The following is an 18,644-nucleotide window of genomic DNA, read 5'->3' as shown; positions in this document are numbered from 1 at the left end:
GGCGGTGCAATAAATATATCCCAAGGCAATTGACACTGATATTGGAGAGTGTCACGCAACACTAAATCGATTGAGATATTACAAATAACACTTCAGTGACTAGGTGATGGACTATTTTTAACGGATATCAAGTTTCACGTTGATGTGTCTGTGAATTGTTAAAACGTTGCTAAGTGTTTACCTAGAAACGATTTCAGCTATGGCTTTTGACTTTAGTTATTTAAAGCGAATGTTACTTGATAAAATGTGTCTTATATATATCGTATGTTGAATGAATAAGAACCCGTAAGACGTCTGATTGTCTCAGTCAACATAAACCTTTGATACTGTGGAAGCTGTCTGGCATCTGTCCAATCTGGAAAGTTGTCAACACCAGCGCAAAATCTCAGTCGCTTCTATGATGTTCATTTCTCATCAGCTCTACAATCTGGCACAGTGTCTAAACTGGACTATTTCTTCAGTCCCGATGAGTGCCGGTGAAGACAGCTTCCACTGTATATCTGACATCGCCTAGGAATATAGCTTAACAACACACATTTAATCTGATGGGCATGCCTCTGGGGAAGGTATGTTTTCAGGAAACTTTCAGACTGAATGCAAATGCCCGCATGAGTTACGTTGTGACAGTATTACTGGGCCCAGTTCGATGCATTTTAATATGCTATTGATTTAATTTGTTAAACGTATTTTCATTTATAGCGTTTTTAGTTTCAAACGCGTGAAAGGTATTTGGAACATCATTAAATTCTCCAAGGGGTATCATGATGTCAGTGTCAGGCCTGTCACAGATAATGCCGCGTAAGTAAACAGTTTTACTCTGCTAGAATTAGTCTTCAGTAGCCCGTGTTTGTCGTTAAAGGGGACTAACGTGAGCTGGTGGTCAGGGTCCCTGACTCGGCTGACACAAGTAATCGTATGTAGTTATGTAGATAGGTGTTCATGATTAAGATCACTGGGTTTCTAATTCGGACAATAATCCAGAATATGCTGAGAGAGGCGTATGTATGTATGTATGTATGTATGTGTGTGTGTGTGTGTGTGTGTGTGTGTGTGTGTGTGTGTGTGTGTGTGTGTGTGTGTGTGTGTGTGTGTGTGTGTGTGTGTGTGTGTGTGTGTGTGTGTGTGTGTGTGTGTGTGTGTGTGTGTGTATGTACACGTCTGACTCACATGTCTATCTCTATCTGACTTACATGCCAATTCCTGCCTGACTTACATATATGTCAATCCCTGTCTGACTTACATGTCAATCTCTATCTGACTTACATGTCAGTCTCTGTCTGACTTACATGTCAATCTCTATCTGACTTACATGTACACTAGAAGATACAGATTCGTATGTGCTGTTTCGTCTTCTTGGCTGCTTATCATTAACTGCACACACTTTTACAAATACCATGAAGAGGGAGATCTAAGTTGGATGACGTGTCCCAATTAATTTCTTTCTGAATAAAGTAAACATAACCAAACTATACTTACCGGTTTCAGCTAAGAACGACATCGTGTCTAACATATGTTATATTTGGGATTACACTTTCTTGGTAAAGTACAAATGCTAGTACTTATTTTGAGTTGAGTCGAATCCACACCCTCAGAGCCACGTACTTAATCGCCAGCACACAAAGTCAGCCGCCTAGCCCGCTCAGCCACCACGACGTCCACAAGAATGAAAGGCGGACAACTGGTAGTCTAGACTGCGGGCTTTGTGTACCCCTCTAATAGGTCACCGAAAGCTACGATTACTCGTGGTAATCAATGTAACATTTGACCACTTTCCAAATGGCATTGTGTAATCATGACATCGTGTCTCTTCGTCCACTTTAGACCCGTTGCGTGCGATTCGTTGGAGTTTCACATAGCTTACATGTCTGATATTGTTATGGATTCATTCATTCGGTAGATTTATGGACGTACCGTGGCTAAATAGTCGCCGCGATTAGCTATACCGAGTTGCGTCCCTTGACGTCACAGAATCCTATGACTGTATATGCGGATCGCGGATCACCCCGAGTATGTTTCCAAGTTAGCACTAAATCTGTATATGTGGGTTTACCAAAGTGTTAGAACTCTAGAACCAATATTACTCATGCTCGCTCCCACAGCAAGCGGGGATAATACATCCGGGGTATACATCTGAAAGCGGCGTTTAACCTAACCCACGAAGTCACATTTTTCAAGAATTCCTATGTCTGATATTTTGTACTAGGCATTGTCAAGAACCACAACGCTTTCGTCCATGCAATGATTCTCCATCTGCATTTGTACACTTGGGGTACAACAACGACCTACGTGACTTTGAACTTATCTCCCACGCAAGACGAAAATTGGATTACTATTCGAAGGGGGATTAAACCTAAATTCACTTTCCTATAAGGATAATTTGTACGTGTGTGTGGTGAGTTGGCGAGGGAACGCAATGTTCTATGAGAATAATTAAATTCTGTGTAAAACTGTAATTCGTGCTCCAGTTGGCGGATGCGCTGTTCAGACCAGCAGGAAGCCAAGCAAAGAACATTCCGGTATAAAAGTACACCAGATGTCTCTATTTAGCGGAATGAAAATAGGAAGCTTAAAAATATGTGGAAGAAATATTATTAGTGCGACCACTAAAACTGCCCTAAAACGAGCACTACGACTTCAGCTTCCAGTGCCACCACCACGACAGCTACTACCACCACTACCACTACTACTACTACTACTGCTGCTGCTGCTGCTGCTGCTGCTACTACTACAGCTGCTGCTACTACTACTATTGCTGCTACAACTGTTATCTCTTCTATTACTATTAATACCACCGTTATCACCTCTGTTACTAATACTTCTACTACTACTACTACTACTACTACTACTACTACTACTACTACTACTACTACTACCACTACTACAGCAACACTAACTCCAAAACCAACATCACCATCTCCATCACCACCACCAGCAACAACAACACCAACAACAACATCACCATCTCTATCACCTCCACCACCACCAAACCCAACACCAACTACAACTACCGTCCATAAAAACACTAGTTAGGAATCATTATTCATTAATGTTTTCCAGTTTGTAATCAGACATAACCAGCCTATATATAACTGGAATACTGTTGACTCCTGATTTAACCAGCACACAAATGGTACCTAAAATTGTGTAATCAAGCAAACAAACGTCCGAGGAACGAGTCGTCTTTTAAGAACAGGCGATGGCTAGTCGTTCGTCTTATAACCTTATAAAACGTACTTGTGAAGTAAAAAGTGTAGGAAACTTCATATTGACTGTGTGGGCGATTCGGCAGTGTGCAGTCATGTCGGGACGGCCTCTGTTACTCGTAATCCTGCGAGTGATCGTGGCAGGCCAAAAGAGTTGCGTTTGAAGGATATATCTAAAGCTATTATTACGAGACAGATCTGCTGAACAAAGCGTCCCTCTGGAATTTCAAACACCGATCCCACCCTTTCGTATCTTGTTATATCAATCAGAATTGATCCAACGAGGATTTCATTTTCTTCTAGAACATGAAAAGGACGTGACGCATTTCCAACGTTACCATCATTTGCATGTAAAACATTTTGGACCTATTTCGTTTCAGCAAAAAATCCGAAGTTTCTTGGTTTTGTCCTGCAGCAATCGTAACACCTGAACCGGATGAATAACATATGACCTTGACATTGACCTTCGAACGCCATAAACATGTGCTGATTGAACAACTGTCACATCACACCATATTCAATTTGCATACGATACGACATGAAAGGAAATAACTCTACTGAGATTTCGAGTGATTATTAGGACAAGAGTTTTAATAAAAAAATACACGCCTAACTCAATTCATTTAATTGGAGGCAATGTTGCCGGGAGGTAGTTTGTCATGAGAACGCATCTCGCGGAGGACTAGCTGCCTGTCTGCCTGACGTAAACAATAATCATAAAAAACCGGCATCCTTAATTCCATCTACCGTGTTCAGGAAGACGACACCTCTGTGTACACAAGTGGATCTAATTTGTAGATACGAGATGCTAACATGCTGAAAACGTAAACAAAGTATTTTAAGCAGTCCTACTAATCTTGAATTATGTGCATAGATACAGTACTCATATCAAACACTGAGCAGTTCCCGAATCCAATGCCACAACCCTACTAACTTTCTACGTTGTCATTTTTATGGCGATTATTTTGCTAGAAAAGGACATGTTTGCGAAAATCATTAGAAGAGGTTGGGTCGTTGATGCCTACGCAACGTCGCCTCAGCGTCCAGACGTCGCCGATAGTGATCACTGAGGCAACAACATGTCAAAGAAGAGTGTCCATCTAGAGCTTATCAGCTTGGGACTTGAATGCAAATCAGTCCTTGAGTAAACAGTATACATCTTCTTATGTCAGCGAGAAATTACGCTTCCTCATAATGCAATAAGGCCCGCGTTGCTTCATTCTCCTAACTCATTTCACTCCTCCTAAAATACCAAGAGGAACCGATGTTATATGCCTCGATAACAACAGCGGATTTGGCTATCTGTTGACTCTCCAGCAATTTACGTGTTATTGCAGGTCCGGCGACACCGTAATTTGATCAAAGCCTTCAACTGAAATCCCTGTTGTTCCCTCCGGGAGACAATACTGGCCACCAAGTCGATTACGCGAAGATTTCTCAACAGTTGTCTCAATCGTGATAGACCGCTAGGGCCCGAAAGGAAGAAAGTTTGTTTTAAAAAATACAAAGTTGATGTGAGGCGTCGGAGAAAGTTAGGGAAGTCGGACAGTTTGCAACTGTTGTTTCAAGCACTGCGGAAACATTTGTTCAGCCAGGGCTTTCAGTTGGTGTGTAACCACAGACTATCGTGACACAAGAGGTCTTGGCGGTTTATGTCCTTCAGTAAAGAAAGACCAGACATTCGCGGCTGAAGGTTGGCGAAAATATTTGAGATCGTTTGTGATGCCACAGTCATCCAAACAAACTGAAGAGCAAAAGAAAGTATACACTCGGTTATGGGACTAGACACAAATGGTCCAAAACACTTCAATACCTACATGAAGCATGTCACTATCGACGTGCCGTTCCGTGTCTAGGGCATGGAAAAACTGACGTTTGTTTTCCTTGGATACACAGTTTACCGTGTCTATGGATATGGCACCAGGCGCGTAACAGCCATTTTTTTCGTGTAAGTCCGATAGGTAGCACAGCTTTATTTTGAAATGCTGTCGAGGGTTTGTCCAGCCGTTTTAGAATCAATCATGTGTGGGCCCGGGTCGGCCGTAATGGTAGCTACGCCCTGGACATAATTCGATTTAATATTTTGTCCGTACTGGATGAACCAAGGGATTGGATTGTGGCAAGTAGTGTGGGTTGAATATTCTATTTAAATATATATCCGCCACACAAAGATAGACACGCACTCACACAAACACATTCCAGTATCAAATAATGGGTCAGTCCATAATTCTGGGTAGGGTAGTTGTAGAGCCACTGTACACCTCACTCGTCACCGGTAATGGTCTGATCCAGTTAAAATCACCCCAAACATCCAAGAAATAACATGCACATTTTTTGCATTCACAAGAAAGTTCCGCCAAAAGCAGATTCGATAGGCCGACTTCAAACTATGTCATGAAAATGCATTGCCGTGCCGGCTACACCCGTCATAGACGCGCTGCCTCGTGTCTTTGTCAGGATGAAAGAGTAAAAAACCAAACATTTATATGACCCCGACTTGAAATGCTTCACCGTACAATATATCATCATTGATTGTGAGGCATTTCAAGTCGGGGGTCATCTGATATTTTTTCATTTTTTATTTATTCCTAGCAAAGACACGAGGGCATGTGGTCACAAACGCATGCAAATGCTAGTCAATGGTTCCATCAGATGGCATCAGGTGTAAGCAAAGTCCAGGCAGGCACTGATCAAGATTCATCAATACATATTCTGCATGGACAGGTGCCACACAACCGCTACAGCGTAATGAGCCCTTCCTAGTAGTGACTGTTATACGCAATGCACGGAGTAATCAATTGAACAAAGGAAGACTTGAGACATCCTCTATTGCTCTGCCACAGAAGAATAAAGGTACAGTGTTACTCAGTGGTTGGTATTGGTTTTGCAGTGTCTTAAAGTTCGATTGGTTGAATAGCGTTCGTGAGTGAATTTAGTTTTACGCCGCGCTCAGCAATATTCCAGCTATATGGCGACGGTCCGTAAATAATCGAGTCTGGACCAGACAATCCAGTGATCAACAACACGATCATCTTCGCAATTGGGAACCGATGACATGTGTCAACCAAATCAGCGAGACTGAATACCCGATCCCGTTAGTCGCCTCTTACGACAAGCATACTCGCCTTTTATGGGAAGCATGGGTTGCTGAAGGCCTATTCTACCCCGGACCTTCACGGGCCTCCATCACAATCAAAGAAAAGCGTACATTAGCATAATGTTTCACGTTATGATATACAATAAAGAAACCTTTGTCATCCATAAATTGCCTTTTACTTCATACTCATTGATGTATGTTGCTTGTTTCAATTCACCTGACGACGGGGCAACGAATAACCCATAAAATTATCAGATTATACCGATCTATAATATTTGCCTTTTAACTGCTCATTAGAATCGATATTTCTCTTCTGAATAATCTTTTCGGGAAATCCGTATACATTTCTGGGAGGGTGACTCTAAACCGGAGATTCCTTCATCCAATATTTTTACTTTTCATCCGAGATTGCGTTATCAGTAACGTCTAAAGCGTTTCACTGTTCCTATCATAAGAATCTCGGTTCTCGTCCCCATGCATAGAAATTAATGGACTGGCGATACCCGAATCGTGTCGACTGGGGTATATCGGTGAACATGCAATCAATACTTGATACTCGTTTAAGGCTGTACCATCGGCCAGAAATTGCTTTAAAATTGCAGAGAGGGGCGTAAACGTTCATTCAACCTTCACATTCACAAAGGGACGACCAATTTTTTATTGTTGCTTTTTACCACCACACTCAGCAATACTATAGCTGTGTGGCGGCGGTCTGTAAAATAACTGAGTCTGAACCAGACAATCCGGTGATCAACAGCAACAACCAGGTCAGCGAGCAAGACCACCCGATTCTGTAAGCCGCTTCTTACGACAAGCATAACGACAAGCACAATGGGTTCTCCACTCTGAGGGTAATTACTTACCACAGGCTCTCTGTGATGTGCAACGTGGAGTTGTTTGGTTTCGTAGGACAGGAAGTTGAACCTGCGCACGCACACACAGGATACACAATGTGGGTTCCCCTGCCATCTTCCGGTGTGGGGTTAGTTTCGACAGACGAACACACGGTGTGCGAGTTAGGGCAGTTGGGTAGTGACGAGTCCTGGAAGGAAAGAAACCATACTGTACTGAAGAAATCATAGTTCACATCTACATCGGAGATAATTACGATAACCTCCTTAAGGCGTGCGTCCATTTTGGTATCTTCGATTTAACGAGCATGGCGATTAGCATGTTGACATTAACGGGATATTTTCTTACGAAGTAATACAGTTCATCGATTCAAAATGTTGTTCTCATAAAGTCATCTCATACATGACCGGGTCGGGTATTAAGAGTCTGAGTAACAAAATGATAAATTGAGAGAGCCCGAGTTGTTTGTTTTTTTTAGAAGCTGTTTTAAGGTAGGATTCAGTGATCACGCGATATTGGTTTGATTACGCGCACAATATTGCTTTGACTTGATATTGGAATGCACCGAGATCAATGTTAAATGCGTTGTGGATAATAGCATTGCAATGTGGCCGTTTTACTAGAAATGTCGGATTGAAAGGGGACAGTTATAAATATACCACACACTGGGTGAATACGTTATCGTTGTTTCACCATTCAGTTGGTGAAATGTATTGTCAAGGACTCATTACGTAGATATTTAGCATCCTCGCATGGATTTATCACTCACCTGATGAACAATGAATGGGTGAGTGAGTGACTTTAGTTTTACGCGGCGTGAGTTTGGTTTTCCATCTATAAAGCGTCGGTTTGTGCAGTCATCACTTATATAGTGTGGCTGGTGAATTCACCAGTTTAGCCTGTGAATACTATACCAGGCGTACATAATTAAACTGATGACTACTTAGTCACGGAATAGGTGGCTGAATCAGCAGCCCAGTTTAACAATTTAGCATAGGTTTAGATGCTAAGTATGTCAGCATAAAGCGATTGGTTATTGTTCCTAAACAAAGGCAGGTCGATAGATCTCCTATAGCAGTCACAAGTTAAACAGGGGGGATTAACGGTAAAAAAAAATGCTTCCGCTCGCTCCTTTGACCATCAGCGCGACGCTCAGACGCCGAGTGGGATAATGTCCGTGGTGAAAAGTCGATTTTGCAGAGAAATATAAATATAGAACTGCAGCAAGGTGATAAAAAGATACAAAATGTCATTGTTCATCAAAATATTCTTCCTCCGAGCAAAGACTGCAGTTTAGATTTCTAGTGGACTAGTGTGCAAATAATCGTGTCTGGACCAGACAATCCAGTGATCAACAGTATGAACATCAATCTACGCAGTTGGTATACTGACGACCAGTTCTACTCAGGGCGTTTACGGTGACTTATCTAAAGATTAGGATGCATCGTTTTAGATGGCGAAGAAAAAGATTATTATTTTAGTGTTGGGTACTTTGTATAAAGCCTATTCTGGTAACCTGCGCCGTGATATTGCTGAACACTTGCTAAGCGCGGCATAAAACCCACTTCACTCTACCTTGACTATAAATCTGACAGTCCTATATGCCATTATAGTGCCGAGCTCCCGTTTAAACTATTTCAGTGCTCTTTGGAATCTTGTGTTAAAGGACCGAAGCAATAGCTTTCCGCCCTCTGGGCTTACTCCACACCACGCAGAGATGGACAACTCACAGCAAACATCACTATCTGGTTAATTCAAGGCTTTAGTAGAGGCCGTAGTTCATGAATTAATGATGACACGCAATAAGTAAATCTACGTAGCTTCACAAACAACATTAACTACAAATACAGTTTGTGAACATCATTGAACCGACCACCCCTTTACCAAACATCAGTTCCTAACGGAATTGGCCCCGGGTTGAAAAATACACCATAGGATTAACCGCACGACACGTCCTGGCGCATTATGGCTGATTTCCGGCTGAAAGGAACCGGAAGTCCAAAACAGCCCCTCATCCGACAAATATTAAACGTGCCTGTTTCGAATCATAGCGTTTCTGATTATTAGATAAGGCTTTAGATGTGATCGCATCCACGCGAAGTATATTCTATTATGGGCCAAATGTTTCGGAATAAACTAATAAAGAAACACAAACTTTATTACAGCTACCGTTTCCCTAAACCAATTGTGACCGGTCAACCGAGTAGCGAGAGATGCCCAAACACTGGCCGCCTACTTCTTGACCAACAAGCACGAACGTATACATTAGACTATAAACTGCTTTTCTCCCCAGAAATGTCGTTCAATTGCGTTAGACATATTTATTTCCCACCGATCACGTTACAGGTGCTCCTAACGTGTAACATGAGTACATCTCATTTGGTGTTGAACAGAATGTTCCAGAAATAGGCTCCACCCCAGACTTTTTATAGAAGAATTTGCAGTTTTCCCCTTTAATACTATCTGTTCTCGTACGCCTGTACAGAATAGACTTGCCCGAGACGATGATGAAACCGATAAATGGTATTGTCAGCTTATCAGGGCGGGTAGTTTGGGATAAAATGTCCTTAAATCAGTGGTTAGTTGGTCCTTGAACAGTACAATACCAAGATGAGCCGTTATTCAGTCTGGTGGTTTGTTTACAGGATAGGTAAGGCGCTAGAAGTACACACGCAATAATGACATTGTGGACAGTCACTGTATACGAGTCACAAATAGACATAAAGAGCAGGTGCTCATATGCGTTCATAACAGGGAGTGCTTTATTACTTAAGGCATACGTGCATCAAGCACAAACATACGTTTTATTTTCTTTCATTGTCGTTTTACTTCGACTTACATTCGTGGATGTTACATGGAATAAATTTTAGAATGTTTAGGATGAGATGGAATGAGTTTAGTTTTACGCCGCATTCAGTATTCCAGCTACATGACGGCGGTCTGTAAATAATCGAATCTGGACTAGACAATCCAGTGATCAACAGCAGGAGCATTGGTCTAGAGGTTTTTAGTGTGATATACGACAAATTGAAACGTGCTTAGTGTGTTATACGACAGCGTGAGTGAGTGAGTTGGGTTTTAAATTGCGTCTATCAGGTTTCCATGCATATCCATTAGACGACACCGTTGGTTCTGTCGTAAACTGTGTTTTCGTTGCAGAGTTGCGTCCCTTGGGTGTTGCAGAATCCTATACATGGGTCCAAGTCCAGGTTCGCCCTGATCATGTTTCTAGGTTTGTCAGTAGCATGATCATAGAAATTGTGGGAGACTTCCATTACTCCGGCTTGTCCTCCCACATTAATCTGACATGACGTCGCTCACTCACACACAACATCAAATGTCTATATTCAAAAATATTATTTGAAGATATAGACGAATCCATCTGTATTCCGCACCATCTTCATTTTTATATTTTTTGTCTGACGCCCACTGATGTTGTTGTTGCCGATGTGACATCCTCACAGTGACGTTACAGACGCACCGATTCTCATTAAACGTCAGTTCTCAATAGCGCTAAAGAAACGAGGCCATCCCATTTCGAATCACGCCCGAATGACAAATCAGAGCGGCGGGAACAAACGGGAAAGTGACATTTGGAATGTGTTGTCTTATCGTGCAGCCTTGTAAATTGTAAATACGTGGTATTCCGAACGACAGTTACGGACTGTACGACTGATACCGATAAAGGCCATGGTCTAGATGTTCGAGGTTCTTTTAGAGCTATGATAGTTGTACCTTTAACCATTTCAGCACAGGGAGAGCTTTGAAAATCTAGACCCAGCCTTTGCGGGGCGCTGGGGTAGCCTAGTGGTTACTGCGTCTAGGTCGTCACCCCAAATGCTCGACTTCGACTCCCGACATCGGTACAATGTGTGCAGTCCATTCCTTGTGTCGTCCCCTCTGTGATATTGCTGGAATATTGCTAAAAGCGGCGTAAAACCCAACTCACTCGCTCAGCAGACATCGCATAAACAGTACATTGGTAGTACCGCAAAGCACTCTAGACCATCAGTTCGACATTCCAGATTGACCATGTGTAAAGACTCGCAAACGTCGACTTCTGAGACATTTCATTGGTCAGATAAAGTTTGCATAAGTGCAAGCTGCAAAAGAGGATTTTGTCATGATCGTTAAACAGATTACAGATGCACTTTCATCCATAGACTTGTTCGTCATACTGCTATGATTTTGCAATAAAGCTGCCACACCCACCACAAAGGCAGGCTAAATATTGCGATAAAGTAGATTATGCATCAGTCTACAAAGTATCTTAATTTTCTATTAACGCTAGAGAACTCCACTGCACTTTCCGAGTAGCCATTGCACTACGATTAAGGAGATGCCAATTCGGAGACGTATCCCCGTAAATAGAGTGTCTATCAGATGTCTGAAAAGGAGGATCAGTATCTTCGACTGGTGCGGAGGTAATTATCCTATCATCAGAGGTCTTCAGTACATCTGCTTCACCCTCGAGATTGAGCTTCAGACCCCGTGACGTTTGGAAGAAAATTGCAGTGCGCTTTCGTAACATGCGAATTTGCGCATTCTTCTGAATCGTGCGAAGGCCGACGGCTATTGGACATTGATCCTGTGATCCGTGTGCAGTGCAGTGTTTCCCCTGTGAAACCCGAGTTGGTGTTTTGCAGACCAACGGGATTTTGCTTTCCGAGGAAGGTCACGTGGCACCTAACTAGCTGAGTGCATGTGATTACACGATGAGATGAACCCATGGTGTCATTATTCTTATTGACGATGAAACGCAACAGCTAACATGAAGGTCGCAATATCTTAAGATGGTTTCATCTGTTTAAAGGCGCCGCTTAGGACGTCTCCAAGGTCAAGATTGTAAAGAACTTTTGAGGCGGTTACGATTTTTGAGAGGATTCGCACAAAAATAGAAAAAATAGAAAAAGGAAATACTCCAGTCGAGACTAAAGATCCTTTGTCTGCTAGATATAGGTTTGTGATTTGAAGACAGCAAGGGTTGTCCAATAGTTCCTGTTTCCGCAAGTGCTCTAGCTTCTTAAAGCATTGGAATTCACGGTGTCCTTTTAATACTAGGCACCACAAATGAGCATAGTTCTGCGCCGCTTTTGGCAGGATATTGTTGCTAAGAACACCACGAAACGTCAGAAATCTTCAGCTACTGGTAACGTCATCGCCGCAGACCTCCAAGACTAGTACTACACTGAATACTAGAATCAGACGAGTAAAGTGTATTCCATCAATTTCAAGACTGTGGACATCAGAAATGGGCGGTACAAGTTGTAAGCCGTGTCAGGTATGGAACCCAGGGCATCAGGCATAGCGGACGTCAGTAAGAGGTTGGGCGTTAAAGGGATACTAGAGCGAGTGAGCATCCGTTTACTCCGCTTTTCGCAAGATTACAGCAATATCATGGCGGAGGACACCAGATATTGGCTTCAAACATTCTATCCAAATTGGGAATCGAACCCGGGCCTTGGGCGTACCGGTTGAGCGAATTAACCACTAGACTACCCCCACCCCCACGGAGATACTAGAAATGGATTTAAAACATTTTATCTATGATAAAATTCGAACTCGTATAATGGACACGATGCATGTATGTTTAATGTAGTGACAAGTATTAGTGGGTGAGTGAGTTTGGTTGTACAGCTTTTGAACAATAACTCTGTAATCAAACGATGCTTGGGCTTGCACTGAGACAGTCCAAAGTAATTGAAACAAAGAATTCTTTTAAGGCGAATCTGAGGTTCGAACTTAATATCTAAAATGACAGCCTGAGAGCATAATGGAAGTAACTTTAGTCAGACCTAAAAGGGGCCTAGGGGGTACAGGTCTTCTCTTTTGGGCACCTGTAATCGCATCTCTTGAGCGTGGACCACCTGGAATCTCAGAGTTAAACTAAGGTCTAAGGCGAGACGGGTGAACGCTTCAACAACGAGGCTACCCGCCCCTGCTCATCCTTCTCCATCCCATCTCCTGAAACTACAACTGAAACAGTTTTCAAACGGTTTTAATGACATATCACTCACCCCTGGGCTTAGATGGATTCAGGTAGTGGGCGAGACAACAATACAGGAGGGATTCTTTTGGAGCCGGGTTACAAAAACAAACAAGCCGTATTCTGCCATTTCCAATCACAAGATTGCAAAGGTTTAAAAATAAGAGGTTGGCATTTGATTCCGTGAAAATGGCTGACATTCCTGCTCGTAAATATACCGTTAAGAAGCTTAGAGAAATCTCCAGGATGGAATGAGGAGGTACATTTACATTATAACCTCTTTGGAAGTGAAGGTTTGGATGAAAAAATATGATGTGTGGCAGTATACGCTCTGTATGATACTGAAAGTAAAGTCAACGAATTTTTTTCAATAGATGAGATGTGTGGGGGTTAAACTCCTCACAGATACTTTACATGTATTCATTGCTCGGTTTGAGCATCCTATCTACGTTTGCATTTATTGCATTTATTTAATGTTTGTTGTCTTATTTTCCCCGAACCCAGGTTTGATGGGTTTGATAAATTACAGACGCTGTTACAAAGGTCATACAGATACAAATTGACTTCTTGAGAAATAACAGAAGAATTTCATTTGCAAATGGCGACTGCAAATCTCTTATAAAGAGTACACCGTCCTCTCATCAGTAGTCTACTTCCTTTCAATACTTTCGACACACTTAAAACACTCACTGTATGTTATGTGTATATGGTACATCGAAGATTGATTTCTCCACTAGATTGGCGGAATCCAACCTAGACTTCTAAACGCGGCATAAAATCAAACTCACTCACTCACTCCTAGGAAGAGAATATGAGAAATTAAAACAGTCGGCTCCCGGTAGGAAACTACGTCCAAACATGAGGATGCAAAAAGTGTTAACAATACTTGAGCTGTATAAATCCTCCAGCGGTGACGTATTTTACTGACACCTTAATTAGACACGCCTTGTAAAAAACATCAGTTGTTTGTGCTTCTTAATCCTTTTCAGGACAATTCGTCGGGATAAATGTCATGTTCGGAAACTAAACACAAGTCAGAATCATGCAACATAATTAACACTAACACGAATCGGAAAATGTTTAGAAACAAACAGAAAAACAGGCAGATCAAAGGCACGTTACCGATTCCGAAATTATTTCCGATATGGAATCTAAATGAAGCAATTTTACACGTAATATTCTCGAATGAAAATACAGCACGCTGCTAAGTCCTTAAACTATCATTGTGAGAACAAAATAGTTCTGCAATCCTCCTTTTTAGAACATTTGATATTTCTATTATGAGAAGAGACGAGGATTATCAATGATGACAGCGCTTCCCTCATTTCAATATTCAAGTTTTTAATCTGTTCTTTTCTTATTTACACGTCTCTAGGAAGATTGTTTTGAAACTTTACCTTTCGTACGCATACATAGAGTACTCGTTGTTTCAAAACGTTGCAACCACACGTTCTACGAAATGTATTTTAGCAATTCAAGTGCAAAGAGAGCCAGTACATTTGGATAGCTGCACGTAACGCATTCACCGATCGCATCATCATCATCATCATCATCATCATCATCATCATCATCTTCTTTTCCTTCTTCTTCTTCTTCTTCTTTTCCTTCTTCTCCCCTTCTTTCTCCTCTTTCAAGGCAAAACATTGATTACACAGCAGTCTCGATTCCTGCTGATTGGGTTCCGTCCCATTGCGCAATTTAGTACAATAACCAGTCCAGAATTTTGAGACCCACTGTATATATAAATATTAGTCTGTGTTATCTGATGATCTAATCTCTTGCATATTGCAACACTAGCGCTGATGAATACTGACACCATAATTAACGCTCCTTTTAATCGTGCGGAAATCGTGGAAATCTCAAAACGAGGCTTCGGCGGTATTAAAGTTTGACGGTCTGGTACGGACTTGATAGTATATCAGTCACATTGTGGGTTACAAAAACATGTAATAAACACAAAGAACACAACACTGGTGTGACCAGTGAGCCATATGAATTGTGAATCATTGCACGAACTCTTCAAAAGGGGAAGTCTGTCATGTATAAGCTGGCGACATGCTCCCTAAATTTTGTCAAAAAAATTAAAAACGCTATTTTTTTAAATTCTCAAATTAAAATTAGTTTGCAAATGCAATTTTCTTATGAAACATTAAACTGGAATATAGTGTTATTGTATGTTGTCTGTAGTGTCTCTTTACTTTCACACGAGAAAATTTGGATCGTCTGAAAATGTATGCCATTGTCAGAATTGGTTAATAAGACCCATGTTTCGGTCGTCACCACCAACACCAACACCAACACCAACACCAACACCAACACCAACACCAACACCAACACCAACACCATCAGCAGCAGCAGCAGCAGCAGTATCAATAAACATAGTATCGATATCGAACTCCATAGTTTTGTGCACACAGGCAATGACCTCTTCTTTCCACAATCTTTCTTGAAAGTGTCTGCCTTCGACATGCAAACTGTGGGTACGCATTAGTCATATCGCTACAGTTGGTTTAGGAAATGAGGTCCGGTCATGGATACTCGAACATCAGAGCTGGAATACTGAAGGTGGTTCCTTGTATTAGATCCGAAGCTGTCGGTATATAAACCGAATACTCAAGGTTATCTTGAGAACAAACGTATTCTTTGTCTTTCGGTTAGTTGTAAAACATCTTGGTCAAATGGTGAAGATTGTTTGTAAGCATGCTTCCCATGAACTCCATAGTCTGGCAACACTATACACGATGTCATCGCTGATATCATCAAGTGTACGGTTAAGTAATCACATGTACTTGATTTGCCTCGATCATACTGATAATTGATTGATTTTTCTTGTTTAACTATTTCAAATTTATTGCGTCAGTCTGTGAATAATCGCATCTGGACCAAACAATCCAGTGATCAGCAACATAAGCACCGTGCTAAGCAATTGGGATATAATGACATTTGTCAACCAAGTCAGCGAGCCTGACCACCCGGTCCCGTTTGTCGCCTCTTAAGACAAGCATGGGTTACAGAAGGCCAATTTGCAACCAGGGTCGTCACGGGTTCCGGACCAAGTGAATGAATATAACTTTGCGACAGTTTTAGCAATAACCCAGCAATATTTTGACAGGAACACCAAATTTCAGCATCATACATTTTACAGATATGTGGAATCGAACTCGGTCCTCAGGCTTGCTCATCCAACACACTCACCGCATGACCAGCTCTACGTCTGTCAACTAGCTTCCCTGTATACTGTTATCATTATATGATAAGAGCTTTAATACCAGTTATTTGACCATGCCATTGTAAAATACAATAATGAGCAACAAATACAAAAGTCCGGTTAGTAAATAATTTTCTGACATGTTTTTATTTTGAAAACATCATTTCTTCCGGCGTAAGTGAACAAAATATTTGACGTTAAATTCCATTCATGAGGCTAATATCCAATCCACGTGGGTGGTTTTCATCCACTTTATATCAACTCTCCTTATTTAGGCGGTGAGTGAATTACCGTATATAACATTCGCGTTGAAATGTTGAAACCGTCACGACCACAGGTGAACGTGTCTTTCAAACGTCTCCAAATTGATTCCAGAATCAAATTCATGCCAGCTAAAGAGACCCTTTAAAACACGTTAGCACCGCACGAAAACTTTCAACACACTTAACGGCCATAAATAACTCCATCGTATTACTCCATTTCGATCCCTTGCAGAATGGCGTGTCCCCTTTCGGTTCATTTTTGATGTCGAGATTGGAAATTCAGGGTGAATATTTGTCTTCATTTAATCTTTAATGGATCATAGTTTATACCGTAAAAATGGTCATGGGTGACGATGAATTCGGATGCTTTAATTCGTTGTGAGGAATTGTTGTTTCATTTAGCTGCAGGATTAGCTAATTAGATAACGCGTTAGTAACGAACGACAAATGACACCATTACGATGTGTCACGACTAAAGTCCCCCTTTTTCGTCTTTTTCCGGATTTTAAAGACGATCGTAGCTTCCGGTTGAAAGCGTTCATTGAATTGGAAGATCTTTGTGTGCTTTAGGCTCTTCCGTTGCAAAATAGATACGTAGTTTCTCTTTCCTGAAACCAATTTTACAGTGTCGTGGCTTCGGTTGTCGCCCCAGAGACACTCGAGGCACTTCCCACGCCCGTGGAGCTTGGATTGGTCAGCGTTGCTTCAAATTTCCGGACGGGAAAGATCACACGCCCGAGAGGCTTCAGGTTATGAGGTTGGCGAAACAGTGTCCACTGGCTCCGATCCTAAGAGCAGACAAATCATTGGTCGTTCGCAGAATTGGTCATTAATAAGGATTTCGAAAGAGTTGTATAAACCATTTCACCTAATTTAACGCGCTTGCATTTATTTCACCTCCGAATTGAAGTCATTTTCAGAGTGAATTTGTGGTCTTGTATTAGTGTCTTTTTTATACATGGGTTTTTTGAGGCGGTGAGTTCAGTCAAATTAGAAGCCGGATGCGGTCTAAAGACACGATAAACTGACAGTGACAACGCTTTGAACGTCCTCCGGAGAACACAGTTTGCCTAGAAAGGCAGTCAGACCTTAGACGAACACGAATACATGACACGATTTATGGATGACATCTCCTTTTTGATTATTTATGTAGATATTTTTCTTTAAGGTACAAACATAGCATTATATTTTTAAGGACACAGTCAAAAATGGGTGCTCCGGTACAGTAACACGTGAACATTAAAAATTAACACCGCCCACACAAACACATGGCTTTGTCCTAACAACACACTGCTATCTTTGTACATCCATCGTACCTAACTGACGTCGTGATTCTATCGTTATATTTGTATATTCAACCACGTTGTGTTGTGCAAACATGCTTCATCTACATATACGCGGTCTCTGCACTGACATTAACCCGAGGAGGGAGCAGGAATTAGCTCCTAAAACTCGTATAAAACGAAATTGTTATCCATAAAAACGTCATGTGTTAACGTAAAGCGAAAGCTTTTTCTCAATTTCAGAACACATTTAATTAGGAAAGCAGATGGTTTAACATCATGGATATATTTCTTATCTATATTTAGGAAGGGAGGGAGGTGATATTTCTATACTCAGAACATATACAGTTCTGGTAAATCTTCTCATTTTTCAAAGGTCAAGTGAATTTGAATTATAAAAAATGTGAACCTTGGCTGAATGGCCTCATGTGCAAAACACAATAAAGCGTTCACTTCTGGAATTGACAAATACCTTGGTGTGCAAGACGTAATCATTTCCCGTTTGCCTAGATTGTTTGGTCCAGGCTTGATTGTTCCTGATTCATGACAGAAGGTTGCCATGTAGATGCAATACTGCCGAGTGTGGCGTTAAACATTAAACCAATGCAAAATATGTAAATGTATTTATTGTTATATATTCTGAAATAACGGGATTTCAGTTAATCACTCAGAGCAAGTCTGAATTATCCCTGGGGACACAACACAACAGAAGTTAAGGAACATCCGGTTTTTTCTTGAGGCTTTTGTTAAAC

General features: G+C 41.4%; 1 protein-coding gene across 2 annotated transcripts in view; it reads right to left on the bottom strand.

Moving 5' to 3' along the window:
• LOC137281667 (uncharacterized) overlaps positions 1–18,644 on the bottom strand; it is an 87,156-nt gene that overhangs the window by 32,054 nt on the left and 36,458 nt on the right. For both annotated transcript variants that reach the window (XM_067813055.1, XM_067813053.1), the window contains exon 2: positions 7,164–7,342. In XM_067813055.1, the coding sequence (XP_067669156.1) occupies positions 7,164–7,342 (179 nt within the window). The remainder of the gene's footprint in view (positions 1–7,163; positions 7,343–18,644) is intronic.

Source organism: Haliotis asinina, chromosome 4 (genome assembly GCF_037392515.1).
Source record: "Haliotis asinina isolate JCU_RB_2024 chromosome 4, JCU_Hal_asi_v2, whole genome shotgun sequence".
NCBI classification, from domain to species: Eukaryota; Metazoa; Mollusca; class Gastropoda; order Lepetellida; family Haliotidae; genus Haliotis; species Haliotis asinina.
Note: the sequence above shows the minus strand (reverse complement) of the source record. Positions and strands in the feature narration are given on the sequence as shown.